Below are 22029 nucleotides of genomic sequence, written 5' to 3'. Positions count from 1 at the left end.
ATTACCAACCCCTCTCCCTTTTACATTAACCTGGGTCACTGGGTTATTAGTCTGCATTACCAACCCCTGTCCCCCCTGACATTAACCTGCGTCACTGGGTTATTAGTCTGCATTACCAACCCCTGTCCCTCTGACATTAACCTAGGTCACTGGGTTATTAGTCTGCATTACCAACCCCTGTCCCCCTTGACATTAACCTGCGTCACTGGGTTATTATTCTGCATTACCAACCCCTGCCCTCCCTGACATTAACCTGAGTGACTGGGTCATTTGTCTGCATCACTAACCCCATGTCCCTCTGACATTAACCTGAGTCTCTGGGTTATTAGTCTGCATTACCAACCCCTGTCCCTCTGAGATTAACCTGGGTCACTGGATTATTAGTCTGCATTACCAACCCCTGTCCCTCTGACCTTAACCTGTGTCACTGGGTTATTAGTCTGCATTACCAACCCCTGCCCCCCCGACATTAACCTGGGTCTCTGGGTTATTAGTCTGCATTCCCCACCCTGCCCTCCCTGACATTAACCTGGTCACTTGGCTATTAGTCTGCATTACCATCCCCTGCCCCCCCTGACATTAACCTGAGTCACTGGGTTCTTAGTCTGCATTTCCAACCGCGGCCCGTCAGATATTAACCTGGGTCACTGGGTTATTAGTCTGCATTACCAACCCCTGCCCCCCCTGACATTAACCTGGGTCACTGTGTTATTTGTCTGCATTACCAACCCCTGCCCCCCCTGACATTAATTTGGGTCTTTGGGTTATTAGTCTGCATTACCAAACCCCTGCCCCCCCGACATTAACCTGGTTGACTGGGTTATTAGTCTGCATTACCAACCCCGGCTCCCCTGACATTAACCTGGGTCACTGGGTTATTAGGCTGCATTACCAAACCCGGCCCCACCTGGTATTAACCTGCGTCACTGGGTAATTAGTCTGCATTACCAAACCCTTCCCCCCCTGACATTAACCTGGGTCACTGGGTAATTGTGTGCATCACCAACCCCTGCACCCCTGACGTTAACCTGCGTCACTGGGTTGTTAGTCTGCATTACCAACCCCTTCCCCCCCTGACATTACCTGGGTGACTGGGTTACTAGTCTGCATTACCAACCCCTGCCCCCCCTGACTTTAACCTGCGTCACTCGTTTATTAGTCTGCGTTACCAACCCCTGTCCCTCTGACATTAACCTGGGTGACTGGGTTATTAGTCTGCATCACCAACCCCTTTCCCCCCTGACATTAACCTGGGTCACTGGGTTATTAGTCTGCATCACCAACCCCTGCCCCCCCTGACAGTAACCTGGGTGACTGGGTTATTAGTCTGCATCACCAACCCCTGCCCCTCCCTGACATTAACCTTGGTCACTGTGTTATTAATCTGCATTACCAACCCCTGTCTCCCCCTGACATTAACCTGCGTCACTGGGTTATTAGTCTGCATTACCAACCCCTGCCCCCCCCCGACATTAACCTGGGTCACTGGGTTATTTGTCTGCATTACCAACCCCTGTCCCTCTTGACATTAACCTGCGTCACTGGGTTATTAGTCTGCATTACCAACCCCTGCCCCGCCTGACATTAACCTGCGTCACTGGGTTATTAGTCTGCATTACCAACCCCTGCCCCGCCTGACATTAACCTGCTTCACTGGGTTATTAGTCTGCATTACCTCTCCACCACCATCAATTTTCACCTGTTGCTATTGTAATGGAGAAAATCATGTGAATTGAGCAAGACAAATCTCCAGCATCCAATAGGTTCCCAGCCCAGCTTATCAAAGGAAGTCAGACAGGAAATGATTTCCCCGAGTCACTAGACTGGCAAATTCTGCTATTGGGGTGTAAAATTGCAAACATCACTCCATTATTTAAAGATAGTCGACAGAAAGCAGATGGTCTGCATCAGTTCAAGAAGGCAGCTCACCACCTTCTCAAGGGCCATTTGGAATGGGCAATAAAAGCTGGTCCAGCCAGTGAAACCCACATCCCATGAATGACTTTTTAAAAATCTAGTGTTGACAGTCTAACATCAGGTGTGGAGAAGTTCCTGGAATGGTCATCAGGGTCAGATGAACAATTGAATAAATGTGAACTGAGTCAGAGACAGTCAGAGACAAAAGCAGAAAATGATAGAAGTATCCAGCAGGTCAGCTAGCAGCTGTAGAGAGAAAAAACAGAGGGCAGAATGTGGTAGCAGGCGTGAAAAAAAATGTTTTACCTGCCGGCTGCAATGGGGAATTTTCACTCCATATCGTCTCCTTCCTGCTTCGTACATTACGCAGTCACGGGAAACATGCCGGATCGCTGATGACCGCCACGGTTTCACCTCACCGCTTCCTCACACAGGCCACCATATGTAAACTGCAGCCGCTGCACTGTTCTCAGTGTTTACAGGCCAGGACTGAGCCAAAAGCCAGGAATCCAATTCTGTGCCACGTCTCTGGGACACCTCGTGGATACACGCTGAGATGTCCTCTACCCCCACTCTGTTCGCAGGAGGCCCATCAGTCTCACTGCTCCGGCTTGGGAGGCATTGGCAGAGGTGGTCGGTGCCAGTGCTGCACACAAGAGGTTGGCCATCCACTGCAGGTGGAGGATGGATGATCTCTCATCCGTGCTGCCAGGGTAAGGCAACCAGCTCATCACTCTAAACTCACACACTCACAAACCCGTCACACATTCACTGGCATCTCACTCACTGCCAGCTCTAGGGACATCACCACCCATTCTCACACACACACACACCCTCACATCTCCATCTGGCCTCATCTCCTCTGGAGACTGCCTCCTCATCCCATCCATAGCTCCACTCAGCCCACACACACACACGCACGCCTGGCATCCTTCTCATTTGGCCTGGTATGTGCCTTGCACACACTCCCTCCATCTGTCTTTATGCAGGACAAGTTCACGCACAATCAAGAGGAGATGTCCCAGACCGGAGTGGGGGGGGGGGGGGTGGGGTGCGGGGTTGCGGTGGGGGGGGTGGAGTGCCAGACATCAAGGTCCTCACTCCGTTTGAGAGTCACGTGTTGGAGATGGCCAGAGAGGATGTGGACCATTCCTGCAGCAAACACCCACAGGGGGATCCTGCACCAGATCAGCCCTCTCTCAACTCTGCCTCATGGCTGCCAAGCACTCATAATCTCCGTTTTCCCTCCTAGGCACACCTGATTTGTCGCTCTCAGACAAGCTGGGACCCTGACCCCAGTGCTGAAAGTACCTCGGATGAGGACCCTGAGGGCAGTATCATTGAAGACCCATCACAGCGCTCACCCGCACCCTCCACCAGCGCAGTGACACACACCTCGGTGGGACCGAGATCTAGAGCAGCCTATGGGTCACAATCTGGTGAGCACAGTGCACAATCTGTTCCACTGGAGGTGGAGACAGGGACATCCGAGATCGCCGGCACTTGGGGAACAGCTGGAGGCAAGGAATCCGCTGAGTCCGAGTCAGATGACCAGCCTCTGGACTCGGTCATGTCACAGTTGCTGGAGCCGCACAGTCAGGCTCGGGAACATCAGGAAGGGGTGTCCGCTGCACTCCTCAGATTGCAAGGCACGATGGAGGAGTCCGTCCGCCTTCAGGCTGAGGTGATAGCGCCAGCATTGCAACACACCGAGGTCAACACTGGTAGGATTGAGGCTGTCATGGAGACCTTGGTCCAGGATGTCCCTCCTGCACTGCTGTGTGGGTCACTCCATCACTGACGCCATAGTTAGCCTCCAACAGTGAGTATGTGAGAGGGGTGCTGGAATGCTAAATCTCACTCCAGCTACTCTTGCCCCTCAAGGCGTCAGCCTGGGGCCCTCAGGCACCTATAGGGAGGGGGATCAGCAGGTGCACACACCGGGGCCAACTACCCAGGTGACTCGGAGAGTGTCCGGCCCATCCAAATCCCCTCTTTCTTAGACCCCATCATCTTCCAGCTCCACAGGCTGAGGAGGGTGCATCTGGCATACAGCATGATACCCAAAGCAGGCCGGGGCCCTCCAGGTCTCAGCCCTCTAGTGGACACCTGCCAAGGTCATCACAGACAGGACATCGCAGTCAACTGGCTGCCTCCACCTCTTCTGTGGATGTCCGGGGAGGGGTGGTAACAAATGTAGCAGCAGGGTTAGGAAGGTGAAGAAGATGTATTTGCACAGCTTGGGTACAGGTATTAATCACTTGTTCACAATATTCACTATTATAAATAAATCCCAAGAATGTCTCCCTGCCTGTGGCTCCTTGTTCTGATGAGCAGTGTTCTTGTCACTCAGGTGTGAAACCTTTCTGCACAAGATAATGGCAGGTGTCTCAGCCCAGGGCCTCTTCCCTCTGCTCTGTGCAGCCTTCAGACCAAAGTGATGGTCCGGCCTCTCACTCCCTGGACACATTCCTGATGCCTGCACCTCGGTGATGCTGGTCATTGCTGCCAGAATGTAGTGGGCAGGTGCTACAGAGTTCCTTCATTCTCTCTGTGTGCTCTCAGCACCTTTAAGGTGGGGCTGGCCCCCATCTCTTCAGCACCTGTGGCCAGTGACGCTGCTCCTGAAGGGGTCAGGTGCTGAAGGCGGACAGAGGATCAGATGCTTCTAAAGTTTCAGGGCTGTATCTCTATGATATGACCCTGAGCACAGAGCACAAGCAATCTGCCCTCAGCCAGACAGGAGTCAGACATTCTCAGAGGCTGTGTGAAGAGTGCCCTCACTGCATATCATCATCATCCTCCTGCAATTGAACGACTATTTATTAGGGTCTCCATGATATGAGCCTGAGCACTGAGGGTATGTGCGCTACCATCAGCCACACAGGAGTCAAACACTCACAGATACAAGGTGAGGATTTCAGGACAGTCCTCACTGCATCTTGTTACCATCCTCCACAAATCTTGGGCTATGAGGGCCTCCTGAGCGTGCCTGCATCACCTGGCAGTGCGAGGGCCTCATCATCACCATCCTTGTCTTCGAGGACCTCATTATCATCATCCCCTTCGACATTCCCATCGGAGGATACGTGCAGCTCCCCATCTCCTCCTCAGCCAGGTCCTCCTCCGTTGCAGCGCCAGGTTGTGTAGTGCACAGCAAACAATGATCAAAGGCCAACAGAGGACAACTAAAAAAGAAATAAGGAGGGAGAAGATTAATTATGAGGGTAAACTAGCCAGTAATATAAAAGAAGATTGCAAGAGTTTTTTTGGATATATAAAGGCTAAGAGAGAGGCAAAGGTAGACATTGGGCCGCTGGAAAATGACACTTGAGAAGTTGTAGTGGGGAACAAATAAATGACGGAGGAACTGAATAGGTACTTTGTGTCAGTCTTCACAGTGGAAGACACGAGTAACATCCCCAAAGTTCAAGCGAGTCGGGGGGCAGAGGTGAGTATGGTGGCCATTACCAAGGAGAAGGTGCTAGGAAAACTGAAAGGTCTGAAGGTGGATAAATTACCTGGACCAGATGGATTACACCCCAGAGTTCTGAAGGAGATAGCTGAAGAGATAGTGGAGGCGTTAGTGGTGATCTTTCAGGAATCACTGGAGTCAGGGAGGGTCCCAGAGGACTGGAAAATCGCTAATGTAACCCCCCTGTTTAAGAAGGGAGTGAGGCAAAAGACGGGAAATTACAGGCAGATTAGCCTGACCTCGGTCGTTGGTAAGATTTTAGAGTCCATTATTAAGGATGAGATTTCAGAATACTTGGAAGTGCATGGTAAAATAGGGCAAAGTCAGCATGGTTTCATCAAGGGGAGGTCATGCCTGACAAATCTGTTAGGAGGAGGTAATCTTTGAGGAGGTAATGAGTAGGTTAGACAAAGGAGAGCCAATGGATGTTATCTACTTGGACTTCCAGAAGACGTTTGACAAGGTGCCGCACAGGAGGCTGCTCAGTAAGATAAGAGCCCATGGTGTTAGAGGCAAGGTACTAGCATGGATAGAAGATTGGCTGTCTGGCAGGAGGCAGAGAGTGGGGATAAGGGTGTCCTTCTCAGGATGGCGGCTGGTGACTAGTGGAGTTCCGCAGGGGTCAGTGTTGGGATCACAACTTTTCACTTTATACATTAATGATTTAGATGAAGGAACTGAGGACATTCTGGCTAAGTTTGCAGGTGATACAAAGATAGGTGGAGGGACAGGTAGTATTGAGGAGGCAGGGAGGCTGCAGAAGGATTTAGACAGATTAGGAGAATGGGCAAAGAAGTGGCAGATGGAATACAACATGGGGAAGTGTGAGGTCATGCACTTTGGTAGGAAGAATAGAGGCATAGACTATTTTCTAAATGGGGAGAGAATTCAGAAATCTGGAGTGCAAAGGGACTTGGGAGTCCTAGTCCAGTATTCTCTTAAGGTTAACTTGCAGGTTGAGTCGGTAGTTAGGAAGGCAAATGCAATGTTGGCATTTATTTTGAGAGGACTAGAATATAAAAGCAGGGATGTGCTGCTGAGGCTTTATTAGGCTCTGGTCAGACCACATTTAAATATTGTAAGCAATTTTGGGCCCCGTATCTCAGGAAGGATGTGCTGGTCCTGGAGAGGGTCCAGAGGAGGTTCACGAGAATGATCCCAGGAATGAAAGGCTTAACATATGAGGAACGTTTGAGGACTCTGGGTCTATACTCGATGGAGTTTAGAAGGATGAGGGGGGATCTGATTGAAACTTACAGAATACTGAAAGGCCTGGATAGAGTGGACGTGGGGAAGATGTTTCCACTAGTAGGAGAGACTAGGACCTGAGGGCACGGCCTCAGAGTAAAGGTAAGACCTTTTAGAACAGAAATGAGGAGAAACTTCTTTAGCCAGAGAGTGGTGAATCTATGGAATTCATTGCCACAGAAGGCTGTGGAGGCCAGGTCATTGAGTGTATTTAAGATGGGGATAGATATGTTCTTGATTGGTGAGGGGATCAAAGGTTACAGGGAGAAGGCGGGAGAATGGGGTTGAGAAACTTATCAGCCATGATTGAATGGTGGAGCAGACTCGATGGGCCGAATGGCCTAATTTCTGCTCCTATGTCTTATGGTCTTATTTTCTTAAGATGCGCAACACCCTCTGGAGACTCCACCAGACCTGTTGAGGCATCAGAAGCTCATTTTCAAAATGCTTATCGTTTGCTCCACCAAAGTCCGGGTCATGGCATCAGCCCCTGCTGCAGCCTGAGGCCCCCACACGGGTGTCATCAGCCACGGCCCCTGTGGGAAGCCCTTGTCCCTGAGGAGCCATCCCTACAGCCTCTGTGGACCTTGGATGACGTCAGGGATCTGAGACCTGCTAAGGATGTAGAAGTCATGGACGCTCCCTGGGAATCGTGCACAGGCCTGTGGGATGTGTTTGTGGTGGTCACAGACCAGATGAACATTCAGCGAGTGGAAGCCCTTGCGATTGACGTAGTTGACTGCTTGTTACCATGGAGATCTAAGCACCACGTGAGTGCAGTCGATGACACTCTGCCCCTATGGAGATCTGCGTAAATCCCAGCGCTCTTGCTTCCTGGCTTTCCTGGTCCTGGGTAAAATGCACAAAGTTCTGTGCCTTCGCTAAGATGGTTTCTGTGACCTCCTGGATGTGTTTATGGGTGGAGGCTTGTGATATCCACAGAGGTCACCTGTGGAGCCCTGAAAGGAGCCACTGGCATAAATATTGAGCACCGCTGTCACTTTCACAGCCACGGACAGTGGATGCCCTCCATGTCCCCTCGGTGCCAAATCCTGCAGCAAGTGGCAGATGTGACCGACCAGTTCCCTAGACATGCGCAGTCTTCGGTGACACTGGTTCTTGGTCATCTTCAGGAATGACAGGAGCCGTCTATGGACCCAAGGTCCAGCGAGGTGCCTACGAGCGACAGCTCACTGTGGATCTTCAGTTGCGTGCGTAGCAGCCCTGTCACCCCTTCAACTTGAGGGGGGTGCTCCTCCCTTTGCCGAGCCAGGTGTCTCCACTGCTCTCTTCTTCTTCTCTGCTCCCTGTAACCGCTAAATCACCAGGCTCCATGATCCTGATATTCTCCTCCTGCAGGGTGAAAGAGAGAGACGCGTGGGTTAGTATGGGTGTACTAAGAGCCTCTCTTGGTTAAGCCTGAAGGCCCCATCACACATGCAGGAGGGTCCTGGCCACCACTTGGATGGTCAATGTGTAGTGCGCTCATTGGCTGTCCGAAACCCACCCACCTCCGTCCCACTCCACTTGACCGATTGGTGGCAGCTTCAGCTACTGGACTGCCACTGTTGGAGCACTTTGTGGCACTTCCATGCTTTTGTATTGCTTGTGTGGGCAGAAAAGCTCCAGAGGCCCGACTCCCAGCATGTCAATGGAGCTGCTGCTGCACGGCCTCAGCTGTGGAAGAATGTTCACTTTTGACCAGCTTTTCCAAGTGCTTAGCCACTTCCCTTGCCCTCCATCCCCCACTCGCCCACGACCGCCCCCACCACCCCACCCTTCCCGCGCCCCCCCCATCCCCCCCACACCCCAACCCAGCTTGTGTGCTTCCTTCAGTCTGTGCTGCCTTGCACCACCCTCCAGCCCCATCCGCACTGGAGCCCTTGTCCTGGCACCATACTGAAAGCCAGCCTGGAAAAAGCCACCCCACCCGGAACGAGCGACGCCTCTTCCTTGGTGTCCTGTGGGCGATCCTCGTGAGTGTTGCCCGAGGCTGTGTGCTTTCACCTCCAAGTTCCCCTCAAAGTTCAGCTCGCCAGGTGCACGCCCTTTAAAGGCAATTGTAAATCCCGCTGCTCCGAAGTTATGTTAACGTGGGTGGTAAATTTGACGTGGGGAGATGATTCTAGTGAGCAGGCACAGTGATGAGATGTAAATGCATTAAAATTAAGTCCTCAACATTGGACAGTGGGAAACGCAGCCTGACATTGACGAGAAATTCCAAGGTTCAGCAGAATGATACTGAGGCAAAAAAGGTTAACTCATGAGGGCAAATTGCATTTCTTTGGCTTTTATCCCCTTTAATTTAGAAGATTGAGGGGCATCCTGGTCAAAATTAATGAACACATTTGCTAGGGTAGAGACTAGAGGAGCTAGTTCCTCTGATGGGGGAGCCCAGAACAAGGGGATGAAATCTTCATATTAGAGCTAACCCTTTCTAGGATGAAACCAGGAGGTTTCGCTGAGGTTGGTGTAAACCTGGAATTCTCTCCGTGCAAAGGGTGTGGACCAACTGAAATTTTCAAGACTGAGACTGACAGGTTTTTATTGGGTAAAGGTGTTGAAAGACATGGATCAGAGGCAATGGAGTCACAGTGCAGGATCAGTAGGATCTGACTGAGTAGTAGGGACTCGAGGGGATGAATGGCCTCCTCCTGTTCCTATGATTTTTGGGGGAATATTCATGTGTTAAAAGAAAGGCATTTGGAGTTTGACATTCACAATACAGAAACTGATTATGTCAATTTGGCAATACAATGAAAGTAAACAGGTATAAGTCTCTATTTTTGTCATGCTTTGTAGCTATGAATGGCTTAAATCTGTCAATCAAAACAAACCATTGAGTTGAGGACAATAGTTCTGGTATTTTGTAATAAATTAATGCCAACCAATTATAATAAGCAAACAGTGGTTTCTTAGGCAGACCTTCAATAGAAGGTCAAAAGTAATTAATTTACTTTTGTTGCTATGGATATGGTTATCTTAGAGTTGAGAAACACAATTGTAAGTCCAAACTCCAGCATGTGATACACGCCCTGAACTCAGGGCACAAGAGGAGGGAAAATAGAAAGTGAGCTTCCAAGAGCAAGTTTTAAAAGCTTGTGGAGCGTATGAGGAAAGGAAATACTGAGACAGGTGAGGAGGTTAGTCATACAGTCATAGAGGTCTACAGCACTAAAAAAGGCTCTTCAGCCCATCCAGTCTGTGCCAATCAAACAAGTACCTAACTATTCTAATCCCATTTTCCAGCACTAGGCCCATAGTCCTGTATGCCATGGCATCGCAAGTGCACATCCAAATACTTCTTAAATGTTATGAGGGTTTCTGCCTCTACCACCCCTTCAGGCAGTGAGTTCCAGATTCCCACCACCCTCTGGGTGAAAAAATTCTTCCTCACATCCCCTCTAAACCTCTTGCCCCTTACCTTAAATCTATGTCCCCTGGTTATTGATCCCTCCACCAAGGGGAAAAGTTCCTTCCTGTCTACCCTATCTATGCCCCTCATAATTTTATACACCTCAATCATGACCCCCTCAATCTCCTCTGCTCCAATCTCTCCAATCTCTCCTCATAACTAAAACTCTCCAGCCCAGGCAACATCGTGGTGAATCTCCTCTGCACTCTCTCTAGTGCAATCACATCCTTCCTATAATATGGATTCCAGAACTGCATAGCTGTTGCCTATCCAGTGTCTTATACAGTTCCAGCATGACCTCCCTGCTGTTATTTTCTAAGCCTCGGCTAATAAAGGCAAGTATCCCATTTGCCTTCTTAACCACCTTAACTATCTGTCCCGCTACTTTAAGGGACCCGTGGACATGCACTCCAAGGTCCTTCTGATCCTCGGTACTTCCCAGGGCCCTACCATTCATCGTGTATTCCTGTGCCTTGTTTATCCTGCCCAAGTGCATCACCTAACACTTATCTGGATTAAATTCCATTTGCCACTGATCAGCCCATCTGACCAGCCAGTCTATATCCTCCTGAAGTTAAGGCTATCATCCTCACTATTTACCACCCCACCAATTTTCGTGTCATCCATGAACTTACTGATCAATCCTCCTACATTCGTCTAAATCATTTATATATACCACATAGAGCAAGGGACCCAACACCGAGCTCTGTGGAGCCCCATTGGACACAGGCACACAGTCACAAAAACACCCCTCGACCATCACCCTCTGCTTCCTGCCACTCAGCCAATTCTGGATCCACTTTGCTAAATTACCTTGGATCCCATGGGCTCTTACCTTCGTTATCAGTCTCCCATGCAGGACCTTATCAAAAGCCTTGCTGAAGTCCAAGTAGACTACATCAAATGGATTGCCCTCGTCTACACACCTGGTCACGTCTTTGAAAAATTCAATCAAATTGGTCAGACATGACCTCCACTTAACAGAACCATGTGGACTGTCCTTGATTAATCCCTGCCTCTTCAAGTGTAGATTAATTCTGTCCCTCAGAATTGCTTCCAATAGTTTCCTCACCACTGAGGTTAGACTGACTGGCCTGTAGTTCCCTGGTTTATTTCCCTTCCTCCCTTCTTAAATAACGGTAGCACATTGGCTATCCTCCAGTCCTCTGGCAGCTCTCCTATGGCCAGAGAGTTGTTGAGAATTATTGCCAGCGCCCCTGCTATCTTCTCCCTTGCCTCACTCAATAGCCTGGGATACATTTCATCCAGGCCTGGAGATTTATCTACTTTTAAGCCTGCCAGATCATTTAGAACCCCCTCCCTTTCTATACTAATTTCTTTAATTATATCACAGTCCTGCCGATCTCTATTCCCACATTATCCCTCTCACTTGTGAACACCGACACAAAGTATTCATTTAGAACCCTACCTACATCTTCCGGCTCCACACACAAATTACCAATATGGTCCTTAATGGGCCCTACTCTTTCCCTAGTTATCCCCTTACTCTTAATGTACTTGTAAAATAACTTTGGATTTTCCTTTATTTTACCTGCCAATGTTTTTTCATGCCCCCTTTTTGCTCTCCTAAATTCCTTTTTAAGTTTCCCCCTACACATTCTATACTCCTCTAGGGCTTCTGCTGTTTTGAGCCCTCGGTATCTGCCACAAGCCTCCCTTTTTCTCTTTATCTAATCCTGTACATCCCTCGACATCCAGGGTTCCCTGGATTTGTTGGTCCCACCCTTTATCTTTACTGGAAAATGTTGGACCTGTACTCTCCCTATTTCCTTCTTGAATGAGTCCCACTGCTCTGACGCAGATTTACCTAAAAGTAGCTGCTTCCAGTCCACTCTGGCCAAATCATATCTGATCTTATTAAAATTGGCCTTCCCCCAATTTAGAACTCTGATTTCTGGCCCATCCTTGTCCTTTTCCATAACAATCTTGAATCTGATGGAGTTATGATCACTATCTGCAAAATGCTCCCCCACTGATAACTCTACCACTTGCCCAGCTACATCCCCTAAAGTTAAGTCCAGGACTGCCCCCTCACTTGTAGGACCTTCTACGTACTGGCTTAAAAAGCTCTCCTGGATGCATTTTAAGAATTCCACTCCCTCTAAACCTATCACACTATGACTAACCCTGTTAATGTTGGGGAAGTTGAAATCCCCCACTACTACTACACTATTATTTTTACACTTCTCTAAAATTTGCCTACATATCTGCTCTTCTATTTCTCTCTGACTGTTTGGGGGCCTATAGTACACTCCCAGCAATGTGATTTCTCCTCTTTTGTTTTTCAGCTTTACCCATATGGCTTCATTTGAGGAACATTCTAAGATGTCATCCCGCCTCATTGCTGTAATTGATTCCTTGATCAATATTGCGATATCCCCTCCTCTTTTACTCCCTTTCCTGTCTCACCTGAAGACCCTATATCCTGGAATATTGAGCTGCCAATCCTGCCCCTCTCTCAACTATATCTCTGTGACAGCAATGACATCATACTTCCATGTGTTAATTTGTGCTCTCAATTAATCTGCCTCACTCCTCGCATTAAAATAAATACCATCCAAACTTGCCAAACTCCCTTGTGCCTTAACTGGCCTATAATTTAACATAAGAACATAAGAACTAGGAGCAGGAGTAGGCAATTCAGCCCCTCGAGCCTGCCTCACCATTCAATATGATCATGGCTGATCTCATTTTGGCCTCAACTCCAATTTCCCGCCCTCTCCCCATAACCTTTCAACCTGTTACTAATTAAAAATCTGTCTATCTCCTCCTTAAATTTATTCACCGTCCCGGCATCTACTGTACTGAGGTAGTGAATTCCACAGGTTCATGACCCTTTGAGAAAAGTAATTCCTCCTCATCTCTGATTTAAATCTACCGCCCCTTAGCCTAAAACTATGGCCTAAAACTAATTTCTATGCCTTCCAGACTCACTTGCTCTCTCTTCTAATTTTGGCTGTGCATCTCCCCCTGCTGAATCTCCTCTCAGGATCCCATCCCCCTGCCAAGTTAGTTTAAACCATCCCCAACAGCATGAGCAAACCTCCCTGCAAGGATGTTGGTCCCATTCCAGTTCAGGTGCAACCCATCCACCTTGTACATGTCCCACCATCCCCAGAAATGGTCCCAATGTCCCAGAAATCTAAAGCCCTCCCTCCTGCACCATCTCTCCAGCCACACATTCATCTGGACTAACCTCCTATTTCTATACTCACTAGCGCGAGGCATCAGAATTAATCCAGAGATTATTACTTTTGAGGTCCTGTTTTTTAATCTGTTTCCTAGCTCCCTAAATTCTGCTTGCAGGATCTCATTCCTTTTTCTACCTATGTTTTTGGTACCAACGTGTACCATGATCTCTGCCTCTTTTAGAATGCCCTGCAGCCGTTCAGTGACTTCCTTGACCCTGGCACCAGGGAGGCAACAAACCATCCTGGAGTCACGTCTACGGCTGCAGAAACACCTGTCTGTTCCCCTTACTATCGAGTCTCCGACTACTTTTGCTCTTCCCCTCTTTTTCCTCTCCCCTCGTGCAGCTGAGCCACTCACAGTGCCATGAGCGTGGCTGCACTCCCCAGAGGAACCATCACTCTCACCATTTTCCTGGCTGCATCCAGGAGAACTTTTTTAGCCAGGACATAGAAAGCCCAATAAGGGAGGGGGCAGTTCTGGACCTAATATTCGGAAATGAGCCCGGGCAGGTGGAAGGCGTATCAGTAGGGGGAGCATTTTGGAGATAGTGACCATAACTCAGTTAGATTTCGGATAGTTATGGAAAAGGATAAGGTTGGGCCGTGAATAAATGTTTACTCAGATGAGATACAATTTGGCCCAAGTGGACTGGGAGCAGGTACTTATAGATAAAACTGTGTCAGAGCAGTGGGAGGCATTCAAGGAGGAAATAGCGAGAGTACAGGGCAAATATGTTCCCGTAAAGACAAAGGGGGGACCAAGTCTGGAGAACCCTGGATGTCGAGGGACATAAAGGTTAGGATTAAGAAAAAAAGAGAAGCTTATGGCAGAAACTGAGGCCTCAAAATGGCAAAGACCCTAGAGGCATATACAAAGTGCAGAGGGGATCTTAGAAAGGAAATTAGAAAAGCTAAGAGAGTGCATGAGAAAGCATTGGTGGGTAGAATAAAGGAAAACCCAAAGGGGTTTTTTAAATATATAAAGAGCAAGAGAATAACTTGAGAAAGAGTAGGGCCACTTAGGGACCATAGAGGTAAAGTGTGTGGACCCGGAAGATGTGGGTGCAGTCCTCAATGAATAGTTTGCGTTGGTCTTCACAATGGAAAAGGATGACGCAGATATAGACATCAGGGTGGAGGACTGTGAAATATTAGGAGGATATTAACATAGTGAGAGAGGAGGTACTAGCGGGTTTAGTGGCCTTAAAAGTGGATAAATCTGCAGGCCCAGATGAGATGTATCCCAGGCTGTTGAGGGAGGCAATGGAAGAGATACCAGGGGCCCTGGCAGTAATTTTCAAATCCTCTCTGGCCACAGGTGAGGCGCCAGAGGACTGGAGGGCTGCTAACATTATCCCATTATTAAAAAAGGGCGGAAGGGGTGGATCAGGAAATTACAGCCCAGTCAGTCTAACCTCAGTGGTGGGGAAACTACTAGAAAGAATTCTGAGGAACAGAGTATATCTGCACATGAAGAGACATGGATTAATCAGGGATAGTCAGCATGGATTTGTTAAGGGAAGGTCATGTTTGACAAATTTGATCGGATTTTTGAGGAGGTAACCAGGAGTGTTGATGAGGATAATGCATTTGATGTGGTCCACATGGACTTTAGCAAGGCTTTTGATAAGGTCCCTCATGGCAGACTGGTCAAGAAAGTAAGAGCCTGTAGGATCCAAGGCAAAGTGACACATTGGATCCAAAATTGGCTGAGAGGTAGGAAGCAGAGGGTGATGGTAGAGGGATGTTTTTGTGACTGGAAGTCTGTTTCCAATGAGGTTCTGCAGGGCTCGGTGCTGGAGCTCTTGCTGTTTGTGGTGTACATAAATGATTTGGACTTGAATGTATAGAGTATGACCAAGAAGTTCACAGATGACATGAAAATTGCTCGGGTGGTAAATAGTGAGGAGGATAGCCATAAACTGCAGGAGGATATCAATGGACTGGTCAGGTGGGCAGAGCAGTGGCAAATGGAATTCAACCCAGAAATATGTGAAGTAATGCACTTGGGGAGGGCTAACAAGAGGGATTACTTTTTTAAAATTTATTCACAGGATATGGACTTCACTGGCTGGGCCAACATTTATTGCCCACCCTTAGTTGCCCTTGAGAAGGTGATGGTGAGGTATCTTTTTGAACCGCTGCAGTCCATGTGGTGTAGGTACACCCACAGTGCTGTTAGGAAGGGAGTTCCAGGGTTTTGACCCAGCGACAGTGAAGGAACGGCGATATATTTCCAAGTCAGGATGGTGAGTGACTTGGAGGGGAACTTCCAGGTGATGGTGTTCCCATCTATCTGCTGCCCTTGTCCTTCTAGTAGTGGTCGTGGGTTTGGAAGGTGCTGTCTAAGGAGCCTTGGTGAATTCCTATGAATGGTAGGACTTTGGAAATTACTGAAGATGAGAGGGACCTTGGTGTGCATATCCATAGATCCCTGAAGGTGGCAGAACAGGTAGATAAGGTGGTTAAGAAGGCATATGGGATACTTGCCTTTATTAGCTGAGGCGTAGAATACAAGAGCAGGGAGGTTATGCTGGAACTGTATAAAACACTGGTTAGGCCACAACTGGAGTACTGTGTGCAGCTCTGATCACCACATTATAGGAAGGATGTGATTGCACTGGAGGGGGTGCAGAGGAGATTTACCAGGATGTTGCCTGGGCTGGAGAGTCTGAGCTATGAGGAAAGATTGGATAGGCTGGGGTTGTTTTCCTTGGTTGAGAGAGGATGAGCAAAGGTTAAGAGGGGACCTGATAGAGGTGTATAAGATTATGAGGGGCATAGATAGGGTGGATAGGAAGGTACTTTTTCCATTAGTAGGGGGGTCAATAACCAGGGGGCATAGACTTATGGTAAGAGGTAGAAGGCTATTGGGAGTTGAGGAGAATATTTTCACCCAGAGGGTGGTGGGAGTCTGGAACACATTGCCTGAAAGGGTGGTTGAGTCAGAACCTCTCGTAACATTTAAGAAGTATTTAAATATTCACTTGCATTGCCATAGCCTCGAGGGCTATGGACCAAGCACTGGAAAATGGGATTAGTGTAGTCAGATCTTTGTTGTCCGGCGCAGACACAATGGGCCGAATGGCCTCTTTCTGTGCTGTAAATGTCTGAGTCTATGAGCCAATGAATTCTGGGAATGAATGAGACAAGATGCGATGAGACTTGATTCCAAGTAGAGAGGAGGAAGGGGACATCGGACAGTGGCAATGCAACTTTTGAAGGCACAAGAGAAGTAAGCTTGAGAGGAACAGTGACCATAGCACTAATAGCAAGGGGGCAGACTTTGTTCCCTATCCATCCATTAGTGGGTTCTGTAAAGGGCCTGTGAGCTGCCCCACCAGATCACTACCCAGACTGTGATGCTGAAAATCTATCCAGCGTTATATTGTGCCTGGGCAGAGGTTAAAGGTCATAGTTCAAACCATCTGACAGACAAGGCTTTTGTGATACACGGGCTTGTGAGAGACTCTTCCAAGAGCTTCCCCAAATGCAGAAAGATGTTACAATTATGTGGTCAAATAAAAACGAAAGTCTTGCATTTATTTAGCGCCTTTCACAACCTCAGGACACCCCAAAGCGCTTTATGCATAATTAAGTATCCCTGTAGTCTGGAAAGTTGTAAAGTGGAAAACACAGCAGCTAATTTGCACAAAGCAAGCTCCCACAAATATCAATGAGATATTGACCAATTGAAAACCTTTTGTTATTGATAATGTTGATTGAATGCTAAATATTGAGCAGGATTCAAGGGAGAACTGCTAGGGAGAATCAGGCCTCAATTTAATATCTCCTCCAAAAAGCAGTGCCTCTGACAGTGTAGCCCTCCCTCAGTGCTGCACTGGGGTGTCAGTGTGTTCAGGTTCCCACAGTGGAACTTTCTGACTCTCGATGAGTGACACTGAGCTACTGCAAACACCAGCCTTCAGACTGTTGCATGGTATCTTCATCTCTGATGTTTTTGTTTCCTTTAAAGAGGTTTGAAGGGGAAACAAGCTGGATAAGCACGTGAAAGAGAAGGGAATAGATGACTATGCCAATAGGGTGAGATGAAGTAGGGTAGGGGTGAATCATGCACATTATCAATACCAGCATGGGCCAGTTGAACTGACAGGCTGTGTGGGTGCTGAAGTCATTTTATGTAATACACATGAAGGAGGAAGGGTTGTCAATGGCATAAATGCAAAGTGTTTTTCTCTCTCTCTAATTTCAGTTCTGGCATTATGGTGACTGGGTGGATGTTGTGGTTGACGATCGTCTTCCTACCAACGAAAAGGGTCAGCTCATTTTTGTCAGGTCGTGTGACTGCAATGAGTTCTGGTGTGCTCTGCTGGAGAAGGCCTACGCCAAGTAAGAGACTGTCCAGGGGAAGGGGTGACACTGGGAGGGAGAGGGACACAACCACGGCTCAGTAAAGCTCACTGGAGACAGTGCTTCACACTCAACGTCTGGCAGCCCTACCCAAGACTAGCGCCTGCTCTATACATCGCTGACTGTCAGCCACTGCCAGGGCCGCAATGTCTGGAGGATAACGGTAGTTCTTTCCTTCACATTCTGCCATATTTTCAATGACGATGACGGTGGTGGGAATGAGATGATCACAGCCACTCCTGACCCTGATCTCAGCTAACATCCATTCACACTGGGCAGAAGTGACTGGATGGCACTGACAGTCAGCAACATTAATGTTCAAGGTAAAGAGTAAAGTGTACAGGGCAAAGGGCAAATAGCAACAGGGTTGGACTAATTAGATAGTTTACAAAGAGACAACATAGGCACAATAGGCCAAATGGCTGTGCAACAAGTCCCACTGCCCTTTCCCCTTATCCCTGTGAACCTTTACCCTTCATTTTGACCATTAGGACTTGCTACAGTGCCACAATACCGGACACTGTCAATGTTAATTCTTAAAGAGACCTTCACAAACTTGCTCTGTACGGCATCATTCTATGGGGCCTCATAGAAGTGCTACGGACAGGAGTGGAGTTAATTTAAACAGCATTAATTTCTCCTCTCACTATCCATCCATAAACAGAAGGGGGCTTTTGATTTGTTTGCCCCTTTATAAGTGATGGCGTATTTCACAACTCCTCAGTTTTGGTGTGATCCAATTTTCTATTAATAACCCCACAGCAAACTCAAGATAGGATGGACTCAAAGGGTTAATTTATTTGCACAAGCTCAAAACACAAAAGAGGGCTTGCAACATCCCCCTCATATTCAGATAGTGAAGAGGGGGAAAGACAAAAGAAAGATTTACAATATAAAGGTCACAGAGAAAAGAAATATTGCTTCATGTGGGTTCCAGAGTCCAGAATCCAATGAGATGTTACTTCATGGAGGTTGGTGGGTTGAAAACCGATGCTAGATAATTTACTTTTCAGGTGATGTTGACCTAACACACTATGATAGGCATGCAGAGGTGAACTAGTCTTATAGGTGAAGCAGGGTAGTTGGGGCCAGGTGTCCAACCTGGACCAGAGCTTCTTCAGTGTGGCCTGCTAGTCAGATGTTAAATAGCAGACTGAGCTATGCAGTTCAGAAAGGCAATATCACTTGATCTAGAAGCCAGAGGTCCATGTCACATGACTTTACCTTTCCATGGTGTTTTCAACAAAGAGTGTTTATCCAGTGTCTGGAAATTGGCTTTGTGTTCCAGGCTGATAACTTCTCAGCCATTATGGGTTAAGAGAAATGTTTGAGAGGCCACTGTCTTAACAGATGTTTCGTCTCCACTGGCCAGCCTGGTTACCAAATACAAATAACCTCATGTATTTCCCTTTTGAAGTTGGGCTGTTCAGTCTGCAGGTGGTTGTTAGTAACTCCTCAGAGATTACAAGGTGTCAGTTTCCCTGAAACTGGAACATGGCTTCTTTTGTTCTGGGGTCACAGACAGACACAGTTTCAGCCATTTTAAAGTCCTTTGTTCAGTTTTTAAAATGTTAGAAATGGCAATGAGCATATTTACATATATATTATATAAAAATATACAGTGAGGATAGGCTACTTCGGATAATTTTACAGATTAATCCCGCTTCTCAAATCATGTAACACTTTTCAGCACCTCTTCATCCCAACTATATTCTAATCCCCGGCTCCTATCCAGGAGGATAGGTACATACCCATGTGTACCAGCTCCATTGCCCTCCTGTTTGAGGGAGTGAAAAGCAATACCTGCTGGCTTCTAACATTGTTCTCTGTGTTTCATAGACAATCAGCAATTCGCACTGTGTTGACTCATTCAAATGAAAATGAGATAGGTTTTCTTTCAGAAAATAACATGTTGGGATTTAGCATACATGTAATTTGTGACATGGCATGTGGTGAGAGTAACAGGCTGGGCAGGATCAATTGCCTTTCGACTTATGGCTCCCAAATCCCTCCAACTCTGGGGGTTTTCCTCATCTCATGTCTGGGTCTGTTGTAGACTAACGGCGAGAGATTGGTCACTATGTATAATCAACAACTCCATTATTGTCATTGTATCAGGATGGTAGCAGGTGAACAAGATACACTTTGGTATATTTACACTTGGAAATCACCTATATTCCTATGCCCTCCACTTTTAGAGTCTATTTCAAATACCTTTTCCAAAAACCCACGGTGGTGGGATGGCATTGGTTAGCCCCTGCACCCCACCCCCCACCCCCCACAACCAGCACCTGATAACCAGCTCCAGAATTAAGTTAATCATTTTGGGCCGACTTGTTTGATCAGAGTTCCCACCAAATGTTAATCTTTCTTCTCTCTCCTGTGTGATAGGTTGTATGGATCATACAGAGATTTGCATATGGGTCAGATTTCGGAAGCCATGGTGGACTTCACGGGTGGGATTAAATCCCTGATCTCCCTGCAGAACCCGCCTCCGGACCTATGGAAGAGAATGAAGAGAGCCTTCGACCTTGGCTCCTTCTTGGGCTGCTGCACCACCTCGGTGGTAAGAGTCACTCCTCCCTCATCTTTTCCCTTTGTGAATTCAACCTTTAAAAGGAACACACAGAAAAAGTGCAGCTGATTCTTCAGGAGGAGCAGCCTTGGGCGTGGTAACCGGCTGGGAAGTTTGGGAAATGTTAGTGAGGGAAGTGAGAGTGAATATCTTCCCTGGCAGGAGCCTTTCTCCTGCTCTTCTATCCCCTGTACAACTGGCTTCCCCCTGAGTTTGCTGGTTACCCGGAGCCATTCCTGAGCTTTAACCGTGGGCAAGTGGCAGAGATGAGCGTGCTGTTAGGGTACAGGAGAGGAGAGGGCATCCCACCAAACCAGTACTCCAGGGAAAGTGAGTTTAAATCCTGCTCTCGCAATCTGAGAATTCAGTTTCTGTTATTGGGTCAGGATGATTGACATTTTTATTGGCCTGTAGTGAAAAGTTAACGGGCAGAGTTTTCAGCCTGTCGGGTGGGTGGGTCTGACCCAGCCTCCGGCTGGCGGGGAGCCGATCCCCGCCGGAGAAGCGGGCCCCGCCGCCATTTTATGTGGATGGGCCAATTAAGGCCTGCCCAGCGTGATGTCCAGCGGGAAGCGCTACACGGGCGGGGGAGGGGGGGTGGGATTCCCCAAAAGCGAGAGTGCGCTCTTTGGCGCATGTGCATGATAGAGCGCACAACTCCCTGCGGCTAAGTGCAGACTCAGGGAGCTCGCTTCCACTTTGAAAAAGATTAAAAATAGAAATTTAAAAAAATCCTTAACATGTCCCCCTCATGTGACATGTTCATAAATTACAGTAAAACTTTATTAAACTGTTTAAAACCCTACATGAATCCTCATCCCGATGGTGAATGAGGTTTCATGTTTTCTCTGTTCCCCCCCCACCACCCCCAGGGGTCCCGGCCTGTTCACCAGCCTTAAGGTTGGATGGGCAGGTCCTTTAATTGTTTGAATGATCCTGTCAATGGCCTCAATTGGGGGTTCCCCTGACATCATCCCGTGTCATTTTCCGTGTTGGCGAGCAGGCCCCACGCCCCTGCTCGCCGACGGCAAAATTCTGCCCAATGAATGAGTGATTTCTTTTTAAAAAGCTTTTTTTTTAACACATCTGTCTGTCACTGTTCAAAATATAGGTAAGAGTAAGTGAAAGGTCTGTAAGGAGATGCTCCTGCAAACACAGACCATTTTTCTCATGCAAATACAGGAGAGAAGCAGCCTGTGATTGGAGAAGCGGTGAGCTGTGTAATGGCGAGCAGCCTTGGTGCATTACCTCTCCGCCTTTGGTCACACTTTCTCCCTCCCTCCCTCTCTCCCTCCCTCTCTCCCTCCCTCTCTCTCTCCCTCCTCCCTCCCTCTCATCCTCCTGCACAGGTGCTGAGCCCAGGGGTCAAGACAGCAGAGCAAGCCGGAGAGGCTATGAGGAGCAGGAGTTGCAGCTCAGCACCTGCCCAATTCATGCTAACCCATGCCCCCCACCCCACCCCCTCCCCCACCCACTGCCCTTTTCTCTTTCCCCTCCACCATGTCAACCCACCTAGGCTCCCCCATGGGCAGATCTCAGCGTGCGCACTGACGCGAAATAATGTGTTTATTGCCGGCGTCACTATTTTAAATAATAAACATGCTTTGACTGTTCTTTGACAGCTTTGACAGTTCCAGTGTGTCCACGCACATTTTATGACAATCACGTTTACATTTAACAATCCCAAAGTGTCCCTTACTTCTCCAAAGGGATTCCCCGGCTTCCAAATGAATCCACCAAGTTCAGACCAGCTCTAAGCCGGTCTAAGCTACAAAATTCAGGTTTCACACTCCTGGCTGACCACACTGTCATATCA

At 48.0% G+C, this 22029-nt stretch overlaps 1 protein-coding gene across 1 annotated transcript in view; it reads left to right on the top strand.

Annotated features, from left to right (window-relative positions):
* Window positions 1-22029, top strand: part of LOC121278256 (calpain-9-like) — a 233754-nt gene that overhangs the window by 33500 nt on the left and 178225 nt on the right. The window contains exons 5-6 of the mRNA XM_041188486.1: window positions 17481-17617; window positions 20030-20204. Coding sequence (XP_041044420.1) covers window positions 17481-17617; window positions 20030-20204 — 312 coding nt within the window. The remainder of the gene's footprint in view (window positions 1-17480; window positions 17618-20029; window positions 20205-22029) is intronic.

The sequence above is a fragment of the Carcharodon carcharias genome, chromosome 5 (genome assembly GCF_017639515.1).
Source record: "Carcharodon carcharias isolate sCarCar2 chromosome 5, sCarCar2.pri, whole genome shotgun sequence".
In the NCBI taxonomy this organism is placed as follows: Eukaryota; Metazoa; Chordata; class Chondrichthyes; order Lamniformes; family Lamnidae; genus Carcharodon; species Carcharodon carcharias.
Note: the sequence above shows the minus strand (reverse complement) of the source record. Positions and strands in the feature narration are given on the sequence as shown.